The sequence below is a fragment of the Thermobia domestica genome, chromosome 13 (assembly GCF_964235325.1).
Source record: "Thermobia domestica chromosome 13, izTheDome1.hap1.1, whole genome shotgun sequence".
Classification (NCBI taxonomy): domain Eukaryota; kingdom Metazoa; phylum Arthropoda; class Insecta; order Zygentoma; family Lepismatidae; genus Thermobia; species Thermobia domestica.
In genome coordinates, this window is record NC_137466.1 from 54,052,759 (window position 1) to 54,068,160 (window position 15,402).

The 15,402-nt window shown below is 36.3% G+C and overlaps 1 protein-coding gene across 1 annotated transcript; it reads right to left on the bottom strand.

Moving 5' to 3' along the window:
* Positions 1–12,116: 12,116 nt before the first annotated feature.
* On the bottom strand, positions 12,117–14,108 carry LOC145667603 (zinc finger MYM-type protein 1-like). The gene has a single exon (XM_081735066.1). The coding sequence runs from the start codon at positions 14,106–14,108 to the stop codon at positions 12,117–12,119; it is 1,992 nt and encodes a 663-aa protein (XP_081591192.1).
* Between the last annotated feature and the right edge of the window lie 1,294 nt (positions 14,109–15,402).

Here is a 15,402-nt window from a genome sequence, read left to right on the forward strand (position 1 = left end):
TTGTTTGTTTATATACGGTAATCTGACCTATGGATAAGACACTGGTGAAAATTATATATACTACATAGCTACATAATTGAATTGCGTCAAACCTTGAAGAATTATGTCCAAATAATTTTTATATCTATTCATTTTTTCCTTTGTACGTAAGCCTTTCGTGAATACGTGAATAATATATACCTGTGTGCTCCAGGTTTGATTCCCAATGGAGTCTCAAGGAGCATACAGTATTGTAACTAGTCTCCTTTATATTATTATTATTATTATTATTATTATTATTATTATTATTATTATTATTATTATTATTATTATTATTATTGTTGTTGTTGTTGTTGTTGTTGTTGTTGTTATTATTATTATTATTATTATTATTATTATTATTATTATTATTATTATTATTATTATTATTATTATTATTATTATTATTAACAACAACAACAACAACAACACAGCATATAAAGAGGAAAGACAGGCGGTTTATATCTGAATACCAAAATCCAAGGCGAGTCTAGGAGGCAATGACACCGTTTACGAGCTTTTCGGTCTGAGTTCCGGAGAAGCAAGTATTCGAGCTCGAGCCAAAAATCATTAAAAGTTATAGGGCATCGGGCAAACATGTTCAAAAATGCTCGGCCCGGATTCAGGGCTGTCAATGACTCGAGCTGCTCAGGTCACAGCTCATTCACTATCGAGTTGAACCGAGAAGTTGTCCGAGCTTACAACTCATCCAACCGAGCCGGCTCGAGCCATGGGCTCAGTTGAGCCTAGTCAAACCGAGCCTATGGACTAATTTCAACTCAGCCTGCTCAAGCCATCGGCTTAATTGGGGTAGTATTAATTCAATTGTTCGTATTTATTTTAAATTGTATTTGCTCAGTTTCTGTTCTTATTTAGTTGACATTTTTCTGTCCTCCCTGCCCCTATAGTGAAAGCGGTTTCAGGATGAATCACATGATTGACAGGTGGACCGTGTGAGAATCAGGCCCGTAGCCAGAACTCGAAAGCAGGGGGGGCGAGAGCACTTCTGGGGGGGGCCAACCTGACTCCACGTTTTCATATCTATTGTTGCTATTTAACCTTTATACACTTGGCAAGAATTTGAACGAAATCGTAGGCTCTCACGCTGGGGACCTAGGGGACCCCCTAATTACAAATTCCCCCTTATGTATAGCTCGTTGGAAAGCTTACGGAACACTGATTCCAACGAGGTATCACTTGTGGAATTCCCACCCTAATCGTAGAAGAAGAAAGGTCATAAAACTTTTTTAAAATACGAAAAAATTAGAACTTGGGGGGCCCTTGCAACCCATATAGACACCCAATGCTGACAAAACGATGATAATGTATATGCAATACACTTGTTATAAAGTACTTTTAAAAATGGTAGCAATTGCTGCAATGCAAAGCGAGAGAAAAATTCAGAAAAAAAATCTACAAAGCGCCCTGTACATGACTTTCGAAGGGCTGATACAGAAATTCGCGTTGGCGGCCCTGGTGACCCCTCTAATCATGATTGAAACACCGTTGGATATGTTATGGAACACAGATTGCAACGAGGCAACAAGAGTTATGCTTCTAGACTAATTCAGTGAAAAAATATCTCGTCTTATATGGAAGTCCAGAAAATAAATGTAATTTACGTAAAAGAAAAATAAAAAAAAAATGATACTTAAAAACTTGGCCAACCTTGTCCCTTTCCTACTTCCCTCATATAAGTAACAAGTACTTTTGCAGGGTATTAGCGTGCAATTTTTATGTCTGTACCCCCAATGGAGAATGCCCCCCCCAAAAAAAAATAACGAAAAAAAAAAAAAAAACGAAATTTACCTTTCTCGTCTCCGCCGTAGTAATCCCTACATACATAAAATGCATTTCGGCGACAAGCTTCATCTTTCACGAAGACTTTGATACCAAAATTATCTTCCTAGCTTAATTAGGGCCTGAGTTATTAAGGTTTAAAGTCCAACGCAGCAGATGCGTCCTTTGGCGTTTAAAGGTTAACTTACGATCATTGTATTCCCAAACAAGAATTCAGAGTAGAAATAATCGAAAAGTACACAGAAAATAATTAAAGGTCAGTAATGTGAAACATACTGTATAATGAATTATGTACTGTATATCAGATGACCAGCTTGCTATTTAAAAATATCCCCATACTCCCATCTATTTTACATTTATAGATCCGTATTTCCAATGTGTGAATTAAGGTTATTCAGAACGTCCAAACAGTTTGTGTCTAAAACGATAGATGGCGCCACCGTCACCAATGTTAACATATACAACTAATAAAATTAAAACAATCAAATATAAAATAAACAGTTCAAAAATTAAGCAAAAACGGATATAATCTGGTTAATGGACGTTACAAAATCTAGGGAATGGTACGTGTCGATTTCAGATATTGTTATTAGTTTCATTGTTAGAGGCCACCATTGTTAAATAAACAATCAACTTTATCTGCCGTACTTTCTACCAGAAACTGACCAAACTTTGCACACCCATTTAAGATTGAAATATCTAGGGAATGGTACGTGTGGATTCCACATATTGTTGTTAGTTTCATTGTTAGAGGCCACCATTGTTAAATAAACAATCAACTTTATCTGCCACATTTTCTACCACAAACTGACCAAACTTGGCACACCCATCGGATTAGCACAGAGATATCTACTGAATGGTACCTGCCGATTTTACATATTGTTGTTAGTTTCATTGTTCGAGGCCGCCATTGTTAAATAAACAATCGTTGGATTTCTCCATTGTTAGATAAACAATCAACTTTATCTGCCATACTTTCTATCACAAACTAACCAAGCTTGGCACACTCATTTACGATTGAGATATCAATGGAATGGTACGTGTCGATTTCACCTATTGTTGTTACTTTCATTGTTAGAGGCCGCCATTGTTAAATGAACAATCAACTTTATCTGCCATACTTCCTACCAGAAACTGGCCAAACCTTGCACACACATTTAAAATTAAAATATCTAGGGAAAGATATGTGTCGTTTTCTCATATTGTTGTTAGTTTCATTGTTGAAGATCACCATTGTTAAATAAACATTTGTTGGATTTCTCTATTGTTAAATAAACGATTAACTTTATCTGTCATAATTTCTACCACAAACTAAGCAAACTTTTCACACTTATGAACGATTGAGATATCTATGGAATGGTATGTGTCGATTTCACATATTATTGTTCTTTCATTGTTGAAGGCCACCATTGTTAAATAAACAATCTTTGAATTTCTAAATTGATACATAAACAATCAACTTTATCTTACACTCTTTCTACCAAAAACTAATCAAATTTGGCGCACTCATTTACCATTGAGATATCTATGAAACGGTACGTGTCAATTTCACTTATTTTTGTTAGTTTCATTGTTAGAGGCCACCATTGTTAAATAAAAAATCAACTTTATGTGCCACACTTTTTAACAGAAACTGACCAAACTTTGCACACCCATTTAAGATTGAAATATCTAGGGAATGGTATGTGTCGATTTCACATATTGTTGTTAGTTTCATTGTTGAAGGCCACCATTGTTAAAGAAACAATCAAGTTTTTCTGCCACACTTTCTACAACAACCTAAACAAAATTTGCAGACTCATTTAAGATTAAGATATCTATGGAACGATATGGGTCGATTTCACATATTGCTGATAGTTTCATTGTTAGAGGCCACCATTGTTAAATAAACAATCAACTTTAACGGCCATACGTACTACCACAAACTGACCAAACTTTGCACATCCATTTAAAGTTGAAATATCTAGGGAATGCTATGTGTCGATTTCACATATTGTTGTTAGTTTCATTATTGAAGGCCACCATTGTTATATAAACAATGGTTGGATTTCTCCATTATTAAATATACAGTCAACTTTATCTGTAATATTTTCTACCACAAACTAACCAAACTTGGCACACTCATTGACGATTGAGATATCTATGGAATGGTACGTGTTGATTTCACTTATTGTTGTTACTTTCATTGTTAGAGGCCACCATTGTTAAATGAACAATCAACTTTATCTACCATACTTTCTACCACAAACTGGCCAAACTTGGCACACCCATTTAAGATTGAAATATCTAGGCAATGGTACGTGTGGATCCCACATATTGTTGTTAGTTTCATTGTTGAAGACCACCATTCTTAAATACACAATCGTTGGATTTCTCCATTATTAAATATACAGTCAACTTTATCTGTCATATTTTCTGCCACAAACTAACCAAACTTGGCACACTCATTTACGATTGAGATATCTAGGAAATAGTACGTATTGATTCCACATATTGTTGTTAGTTTCATTGTTGAAGGCCACCATCGTTAAACAAAGAATCAACTTTATCTGCCGTACTTTCTACCAGAAAGTGAAGAAACTTTGCACACCCATTTAAGATTGAGATATCTAGGGAATGGTACGTGTGGATTCCACATAGTGTTGTTAGTTTCATTGTTGAAGGCCACCATTGTTAAATATACAATCAACTTTATCTGCCACACTTTCTACCACCAACTGACCAAACTTGGCATACCCATCGGATTACAACTGAGATATCTAGGGAATGGTACCTGCCGATTTCACAAATTGTTGTTAGTTTCATTGTTATAGGCTACCATTGTTAAATAAACAATCAACTTTGTCATACGTTCTACCAGAAACTGACGAAATTTTGCACACAAATTTAAGTTTTAAATATCTAGGGAATGCTACGTGTTGATTTCATGTATTGTTGTTAGTTTCGTTGCTGAAGACCACCATTGTTAAATACACAATCGATGGATTTCTAAATTGTTAAATAAACAAACAACTTTACCTGCCATACTTTCTACCACAAACTAACCAAACTTGGCACACTCATTTGCGATTAAGATGTCTATGGAATGGTACGTGTCGATTTCACATATTGTTGTTAGTTTTCTTGTTAGAGGAAACCATTATTAAATAAACAATCATCTTTATCAGCCATACTTTTTAGCAGAAACTGGCCAAAGTTTGCATACCCATTTAAGATTGAAATGTCTATGGAATGGTATGTGTCGATTTCACATATTGTTTTTGTTTCATTGTTGAAGATCACCATTGTTAAATAAACAATCATTGGATTTCTTCTTTGTTAAATAAACAATCAACTTTATCTTACATACTTTCTACCACAAACTAACCAAACTTTGCACACCCATTTAAGATTGAAATATCTAGGAAATAGTACGTGTTGATTCCACATATTGTTGTTAGTTTCATTGTTGAAGACCACCATCGTTAAACAAAGAATCAACTTTGCTATATTTTGTACCAGAAACTGACCAAACTTGGCACACCCATCGGATTACCACCGAGTTATCTATGAAATGGTACTTGTCGATTTCAGTTGTTGTTGTTAGTTTCATTGTTAGAGGCCACCATTGTTAAATAAACAATCAACTTTATCTGTCATACTTTCTACCAGAAACTAACGAAACTTTGCTTACCTATTTACGATTGAAATGTCTATGGAATGGTACATGCCGATTATCAAGGGCTAACAAGCCCTAGCCAAATTGTGTGTAATATGTCATTATGCTTGGGATCAAACGATAATTATTCGTGATCAAACGAGCTGGCCAAATTCCGATTGAATTTGTTTTCATGGTGGCTGTGGTGGAGGGGCTAACAAGTCATCGGTAAATGTTATTGTTCGGAAAATGGAATAGTGCAAAAAAATAAACATATTTCATTCAGAACTTTGTTGTGCCTGCTTTGTAACCAGTGTGAATTAGTTGTGTGCCGCCAGATTTCTTTTCATTCTTTTTTTTTTCTTTTGTCTCAGGTGGAGCGGGATGGCCCCCTAACAGCGTTCCTAGAATTACACTCTAAAAGCCCACAGTGTTCCTAGAGCTGCACTCTAAAATCCCCTCCCATATAACTGACCTTTGTTTCACAGCAGACACCTCACATTTGAACTCTGTTGAGATTCTGTGTAAGTTTGTCGGTTGTACGCACAAATTGAGAGTATAAACATGTATTAGAGAATGAGAAGTTCTCGAAATAAATTTGCAAGCTGAATATTTTTTCGCGACATAAGTGAAGAGTAATTGTATATCCTTGAAGAGTACCCTGGAGAGTAAGAAAACTCTAAGCAAAATAATCATTGAATAAATAGCAATGTAATCACAGTAATGTACATATGGCATGGTGTATTTCTACCAGATTGTCAGAGCACTAATTCTCTCATTTTTTGGTGTGAGCGGTCTCGCTATCGAATCTCCAGAAGAACATTTAAAAAAAAAAGATGTATTTAGGTCTATTCCATTTTAAACAAACGAAATACGTTGCGTAAAAGAACTTTCCATGTTATAATATTTGATGGGTAGAGTAGTTTGTGTGGGATTTGATTGTTATTGCATGTATCTATTGCATGTTGATTGGGTAGCTGGGAAGGCAGCCAAGATATTCATTCTGACGGTTGCAAGCCCGTGAAAATACAGAGCAACAGTTACTCCAAGGGAGTAGATAATAGATTAAAAAAAAAAAAAAAAACTACCGTGAGGGAGAGAGCCGAAAAGAGTTTATAGTATGAAATTTTGTCCGCAACTAGGGAAGTTCCGCCAGGAACGTAGGATCACCTGTATATGGCTCTCATTGTTGAGACACTAAAATTTTTCAATTAATCGTATACGGAAGATAAACATTAATAAACTATTTTTATTTATTTACTTATTCCTCGGGGGGTAGTCTATCTCAGAAGATTACGATTAGCATAATTCTATGTTTCAGGGGTGCGCTTCCAATCCACCTCCCAGAGGCGGTTTTTGGGTGGGCGAACCGGACCTTGTCCTTAGATCCACACATTAATTAAAGTATATGTAACACACATGTACGTATATGTGTGTGTGTGCGTATGATATGTGTATATGTATGTATGCTAAATGTAAAATATTTTTGAACCAATGTTTCCAATCCAAATAATAGAGCCCCACGGCTCCAACTCGCCAAAAACAAATTCCGCCTGTGTCACCTTCTACACATCAGCGGCTATGCCCATAGTATATTCTATGATAACAATTGACTGAATGTGCTTTTCAAGTTTCTAGCTCATTTTCTTGGAAAGATAATGCGTAAGACTCTCTTAGTGTTGCAACGAGACGAGACAGGACTCTTTGAAGCGAGACACGATACAATACGAAACGTTTCGTGAAACGTCTTGTCTCGTGTCTCGAAAAATACAAACACAGTTTCTAAATTTGCTTAAAAATTTATTAACTCGGAATAAATTATTTGCCTTCGAAATGTATACCATCTTTTATTATTTCAAATGATCCAAATGATTCAACGTTTCAAACCCTACAAAGAACAGGGAATACCTAAAGCACTTTTTAAAAATGATTCTTACAAACAGCTTTCACTTCCATTTTTCAATCGATTCAAGTTTAATTATTTTGTGATCGTGCTCCAGATTCAAATACAATGTAAAGCGTTCATTGAGATCAGTGTTTCAGAAGATTTTATTCCGGGGGCTGGTGGAGATATCTACGTATAAAAATCCTTTAATAGAAGTACAAGTACGCGTAGAAGTGGCAATTTTATCAGTAACTAACTATTGTTTCATGGTCTTTCTCGTTCCGAACCAAGACAGAAACGTGTCAGCCTTTCTCGACACTGAGTTTCGAAAAAGATTCTGATTTGACAATAAAATTTATCTTTTTTATCCTTTTATGCTGTTATTCGAAGATAAACCATTTTTTAAATGGGAAAGTTACATAGGCCTCCTTATTTGTTGAAGTGGCGCCAGGGGTTCTGAAAAAAGGATATCAGAATAAATGGGGAAATCTTGCCTTTCGTCTGTACTGACGGTATTGACAAATGTTCCTATCGAAGTAATTACGGGTTCAGTCGAAACTAAGCAGTCGTTGCTGGAGGATTGCAGTCGTGTTTTGTGTTGTGCTCTGTTAACCAAACTAGGTTAAAAGTTATAATTTTAACCACTTGGTTTAACAGCTCTTTTGTGGACCTCAGCCTTTCTGGTGTTGCCAAGAGACGAGACAGAACCATTCGATACGAGACGAGACGGACACATCTTTTCTAGACGAGACGACACAGCCAGAAGTCTCGTCTTATCTCGTCTCGTTTCGTCTCGTGGCAACACTAGACTCTCTAGATAGTATGACAACGTTCCTCACGGAGCACATGTTAGCTCTCAGCCTCTTTCTTTCACTGGTGTTTGTTTACGTAGTAGATGAATATATAGAGAGTAACAAAAGGATGAGATATGCACATTCTCCTGAAACCACATTAAAATTGTAGCAGTATTTGGAGCTTGTTATAAATAGATTTACCGGGGAACTAAAATAATTCTGGGAACTGATCATACAGTATTGATATAAATAAACATGGAAACAAGTAAATACAAAGAACTGAAATCGTGAATTGTTTTCAAAATACAGAAATCTCGAAGGAATATCTGTTTAGGCGGCTTTAATTGTAAAGGAATTTTGAATAAATTTGCATCCCCTGAATTCTTATACATAAAAATAGAAATCTTTCTTTTAGCGTACGAATGAGATGCTTTAGGAAATTAGGTTAAGATAAATAAAATGATACTGTCCTTTGCAAAATTTAAGAGGAATACCATGATCGAAAAAGCATGAGTCAAACTATAAAGGTCAATGGTAGTTTTTGTCATTTCTTACGACCACTATATGCACCTTATTGCGAAAAATTTATTCGTATTATAAAACCGATATCATTCAATAAATGTCAAATTTAACAGATCTCGAGAGATGAAATGACAAAAATTGTCATTACCTCTGTCGCATAAGATATTCTAGCTTTGTGACCCATGTTATTATATGACTTTCACGATAAGTGACAAGGAGAATATAAATCCCAAGTTCAAAACGTAAGGAAAGAAACCGGCTGTTCGCGCTTCAAATTATGAAAAATGTACCAAAATGGTTGAAATTATGATTTTGTATTTCTTTACGAGAAAGAAGAATAAAAATAAAAATTGGAGCAATTCTAATCATGTATGTATAAGTCCACTATCTTCTTCAAGTTACTAAACTAACTTCAAGTGGTTCAACCATTTTTGACACATAACTCGAAAACTTTTAGAGATATTAGAGGCAAGAATACGTGGTTGATAATGAGCTTTTTAATTATGCCACAATACTTTTGAACTTTACCTTATGAGAAATGGCATATTCCAAAATTAATTCAGTACCACCCTAACCTGAATTTTACCAAATGATTAGCGAAAGTGATACGGTGTGCATCGTCCAGGGATTAATTCCCGGTGTGGCACTCAAACATTTCTGTGTTGACCAAATATCGAGAGAAAAGTTGGGAAACTAAAAGATAGCGGACTTCAATCTAGACAGCCGGCGACGTTGGGTGTGGTTGTGCTTACTACTAACATAAGCCCGCTGCAGGCTCAGATCACAAGGGACTGTTGCGCCAGGATTATCTATCTATCTATCTATCTATCTATCTATCTATCTATCTATCTATATATATATATATATATATATATATATATATATATATATATATATATATATATATATATTGGTGTTATTATTTTACCTTACATTCTCTCAGTAGCGTAAGTAAGGATGAATGGGCCTCCCCGCAAAAATGTTAAACGGACCCCCTCTTTCCACATTCATGAGTCACGTAAAATTTACAGAGGACAGTTTTGATTTTCTATGTTCTATCTAGTGAGTAACAACTTGCTCATATGCAAAAAAATGCACATTATTATTATTATTATTATTATTATTATTATTATTATTATTATTATTATTATTATTATTATTATTATTATTATTATTATTATATTGTGCTATAGTTTTCGTCTATTCTGCTATACCAAATTCGAGAGTCTACGACATCCGACATTTTTAATGAGTTGTGGTCGTCCCACTTTTTGTTGTTTGGTTCGATGCTGGTTTCACTGTTCTTTTCCCATCTTTGAAATACATAAGCACGGCAGATCGCGAAAACTCGACAAGTCGCGTTGTTTCCGAAATGAAGCTCCCAGCCACTTAGTCACCCTGATATATCGTCGTCCTTCCCCATTCAAGGCAGAAGCATCACACTGACTAATCGAGTGAGATTCTTGTGTTTGGCGCGCGGTTGTGTTATGCCTTGTAGCTCTTATCTCAGCCCGATGATTTCGTTCAAAAAGTAGCGAGTGGTCATAATGTTTTCGCTGGTCAGTAAAAGTTTTGTTGGCATTTAATTTACTAAATAATCGCTCAGGTGTTACCGTCTTCATAGGTAAAAATGAGATATAGTTGGAACATCACATAATTTTTAACATCTTAACATTATAAAGTTTAACTTCGAAACTGAAATGGGCCTCTCAATGTTGCGGGCCCTGCAGGCCCTTTAGTTGCGCCACATCATTCTCTCTACTCAGAAGGATAGGGACAAATAGAAAAGTCAAAATTCATTTTGTCCATTTTTCATGCATCATACACTTCAGAAAAAAAAATCATATAATACTGATATGTAAGAAAATATTAGTATTGTTTGTCTGTTTTCTGTATACAAAGAACCATTTAGGTTCTTTTTATCTTATATTCTGGTAATAATCAAAAAAAGAAAAGAGTTTCATGTGATAAACGTACGAAAGACAATTTGTCAACGCGATGTGAATGACGTTCTCTGCAACCTAATTCCCGTTTTTCGTACAAAACTTTATTCCTACCTGCAAAAAGAAAAGATTTATGTTACTCATCAATGGTTGAGGTTTTGCCCTGCGGCTGAACAACACGGCTTGTATAAATAGACTCTGACTGACTGCAGGTGCACAAAAAAAAAAAAAAAAAAAAAAAACTGTTGGATTCCTCTCCCCGCCCACTTCAAGTGTGGATATCCTGGACACATTCAAACTGAGCGGTACGATCTTTCAGTTCTTCCCAGTAGAGGTACCAGCAGTGATTGCTAAATGAAAAAGTGAGCATCTGGTGGCGAAAAGGCGAAGTGCTCGGACAAGGGGGAGTTCACAGGAACCTTAAAGAACATTTTACAAGGGGAATAAAGTGAACATTTGAAAATTATCATGGGGAAATTCAAAATTTATATGAGACATCCAGCTTAACAGAGATGAATTTCTCCATCATTCCCCTAGAAATTTGCACACTGCGTATTTCAGAATCTTTTCACTACATATTAAATGCATTTTTTTTTTCTAAGACAAATTTGGAGAAAAAGTAACTCTAAGAGTTTGTATAAATTGAATTATATTGAAAACTGAATAAACAATGATATGTAATTGTTTGAAGTAAGATATAAAGCATTCATATGAAGGAATTAATACAGAAATAAAATAGATGAATAAGCTATACTATAGTTACAATTTGGACAATCTGTACTCCTCTACAATTCTGTACTGTGTGTGTAAAAGTTTAAAATTTTAGTTAAATGATCAAAACCAATAACAAATAATGAATGTATAGCTGATTCATCAATTTATTTTTCTTGTGAATAAAACAATAGGGAGGGAGACAACAGTGGCTCAGTTAGAGCGTTCACGCTGGTTCGATCCCAGCTCACGCCCAGGGGCGTTATTTGGGGAGGGCAGGGAGGGGCAATTGCCCTCCCCTGAGTTTGAGATTTATATAGATTTTATCAATGGACTAGTAGTAATCAGTGAAAAACGCGAAATTTTACATATATCAAGAGGTCTTGCCCCCCCCCCAAAGCAAAATCTGAAATGATGGTACTGCTCACGCCAAGTGAAGTTTGTGGTGGACAAACACCGTGTGCATGGTTTTCTCGGGTTCTCCCGTTTCCTTCCACTTTCTTCATTCCACTAGCTCATTCATTTATTCTCATCATCACCGTCCCCTTTAGCCTATTCGGCATAACCGTGGCCCGTAAAACTACAAGATTCTTTAAAAAAAAGAAAAGAAAAGAAAATGCGTCTACTTACTTGACTTAAAAAAGCTGCAATCGCCTATTCTTCATTGCGTTGAACTTCTGCAGAACTTTCATGATGTCTATGTTTGCAGTTCGTTTCTTTTCAAACGCAAGAAACACCAGGTTGGCCAATCGTTTCTGACTCATGGAAAGTCTTTCTGGGCTATTTATGCGGGTCAACACAGAAAACTAAGATTCACATAACGCGGTACTGCATGCAAATGTTCGGATAGAAGCAAGTAGAGCATAAGTATCTTCATAAGCCATTTTAACCTTATAGATTTCACTGAAGGCGTCAGAAGAATTACATTTGCTAACATACGCCTTTGCAACAGCAAGTTCTTTAGACGGTATGGTAATTCCTAATGAAGATAAGTAGTCTGTTTTCGGAAGCTCGAGATTTTCTGCTGAAGTAACTGCGTCCAACAAAGCATTGTTACTGTGGAATCGTCTGTTAATTTCTATAGGAACTAAATAAGTCGACTCGTAGAACACCTGTCGCAAACACTCAACTTCTGTATTCCTTGCACCAGTTGTTTCTGCTACAACAAAATCCTGTAGTGACGTACTTATTTTTCTTTTCCTTGAAGGGCGTTGACAAGCTTCTTCAATGTGGGTATCTTCTATCATGTGATTTGCTTCACCCACAATATCTCGAAACGTTTCATCATTTCGAATATTGTTCAATGTTTCCACAGCAGCATCAACCAGATTTCGTGCGGTACTTAAACTTGCTTCATGCGACTGGAGAATTTTATCAACAAGATGAAGAATTTCAAGTATTTTTTTCATCAATAATAAACAAAATCGGAACTGCAATTTCCCAACAGTCAGAATAAGTCCAGTACTTTCTACTAATTCATCCCCATTAAAATTCCCGTTCTTAACCAACTTTAGCACCTCCAATATTTCCATATAATCGTCGCGAATTATTTGTATTACCCGTAAATGTCCTGACCAACGGTGTTCTAAAAGACGAGCAAGATTCCGACCTTCATACAAAGTAGCAATTTTACTTCTTTTAAGGAAAGTATAAACCATGACACACTGATCAAAATGTTGTTTGACAAGAGGAATATCGTTCACACATTTAATTACTACTAAATGCAATCTGTGATTGAAACAATGTATGTAAGGAATATCACGTCCTAGTCGTTGCTGTATTATTGCTTGCACTCCACCCTTCTTCCCGCTCATCACAGAAGGCCCATCGTAACACTGGCTCAACAGTCTTGTGCAATCTAAACCATAGTCCCGAAGAACATTAAGTGTGAGATCGGCAAAGGAATCGGCACTAAGAGATGGCAGAGTTTCTATGCTTAAAATAGACTCACGAACTTTTCCGTCCTTTACATATCGAATACCAATAGCCATATTTTCTCGATTGTTTTTGTCACGTGTTCCATCCTCCAATAGAGTGAACCATGGCACATCTGCACTGTTAATGTCATCAACAATATTTTCTCGAACAGTATCTGTCATCACTTGAATTATATCATTCTGGATTTCCGGAGATAAATAGGAAGCATTTTGAGGAATTTGTTTGTAACAATCGGCCAGTTTCTCGTCCTTTCTTAGTGTATATTCAAACATATTTCGGAAGAGGCTCTGTTTCTCGTGTTCTTCAACATTATAAGTCCCTCTCATTGGTAATTCATTCACAGCTAGGAACTGAATAATTTCCGCGATGCTCTTTACATAATACTGATTTTTTTCAAGTACACTTTCATTTACTAAAAGTGACACTGGTTTCCCTACAGCTGTGCGCTTTTGTTTCTCTGCCCACATATTCATCGCAACAATATGTGTGGTTGTTGCGGCATGTTTTATTAAGCCTACTTTTGATTTGTCAAGAGCGGCCTTCCAGTTACTAAAACCTTTAGATGTAAAGGCTACTTCTTTACATCCGTAAGGTTGAAACTGTCTGCAAGCGTAACAAAACGCAGCATCCCGGGATTGCGAATATTCCAACCACGTAAATCTCTGAAACAATTCCGTTTGAAAGCATCGTCCGTCTTTATTCCGAGGATAAGATTCCAGTTTTATTTGTTTAATATTTTCCCCCGGTTTTGAAATATCTTGTGGTATAGTACTGATATTCTTGTTTTTGTCATTCGCTGATGATGGAACGGAAACAACGGGGTCACTAGTGACTTTCGTACGTATTATAAATTTATCCATTTTTACACTGAAATCTTAATTAAAAAAAAAAAAACTCACTGTGCTTGCAGAAAGAACGCAAAACACATCACGATGCGCACGCAATCAGTTAAAACAGACGCTTAATTACTATAAAAGTAATTAGTCATTAATGCACTGAAAACTCAAACAGCTTCCACCAAGACACAAACTTATGCGTATCTCCGAGCGGCACTAAAGCACAAACACCCACCACTGCGGAACATTGACTTCTTTAACGCACGCACACGAACTACGCGTATGAACAAATGTTATCTATTGATGTCGAAGAAAATCTGATGGCTACCGACTGGCACCAAGAGAGGCAGTAGAAGGGGCAATAAAACAGCCACTCCGCCTACTATACTGACCCTACATACGAAAGTACTTGTGGATCGTAGATTTACTGTACTGCCATGAAAAATCTATATTTTCAAACCTCTGTTGTACGCCGATGAAAATTAGCGAGATGGGGAAAAAGACAAAACATTTCCTCTCATTCTCTTTTCGTTTGGTGGCTTCCCCCCCAACTCATTTTACAACAGCAACTCTCCGTTCCTAACCTTCCTCCTTGAATTCGAAGATGACTTATTTATGGCACAAACCACCAGGCCTGACAACGGCGTTCTTTGTATACCAACTACAATCGGGTTGAAACAGAATAAGAAGACAAAACCATCTGGTTTATTTTTATAAAAATACTGAAGGAGTGTAGTTGGCAAAATAAATGAAATGTTGCTTCCGACAAAGTATTTCTCATAACTTTAGTTTGTGGCCAAAGTGTGAATACGATAAAACAAAAACAATGTTTCCATGCATTGCTCGTTTCTTTATATAGAAGCATTTAAAACACTGGTGAAAGTTTCAGGGGGAGCTGAATGTAGCCACAGGGGGGCTGAGCCCCCCCTCGCCCCCTCCTAGCTACGGGCCTGGTGAGAATGCACCACACCTGCAGAATTATTAATCCGATAAAGAAGACGGTGCGAAATTGCTCGATAATGAGCACTGTGTGAAACTGTACAGTGCGAAATCGCACGGAATCATTTTAATGGTTTTGGGTGACCACTTCCAACCTCTGCCAAACGTAAATTTAGTACTATCGTAGATATTAATAATGACGAAATTCTGTGTCAAAATCTCTTGCATAATGTGTGGAACATTGCATCTTTCTTCACCATTTGCTGTTCCACCGATGTATAGTCCAAACAGTTTATAAGATAAGAAAAATCCCTACATATTACATTGAAACCTATAATTTCCGGCAGCAAAATATCTGAAGGTCTAACCTCTATGAAAT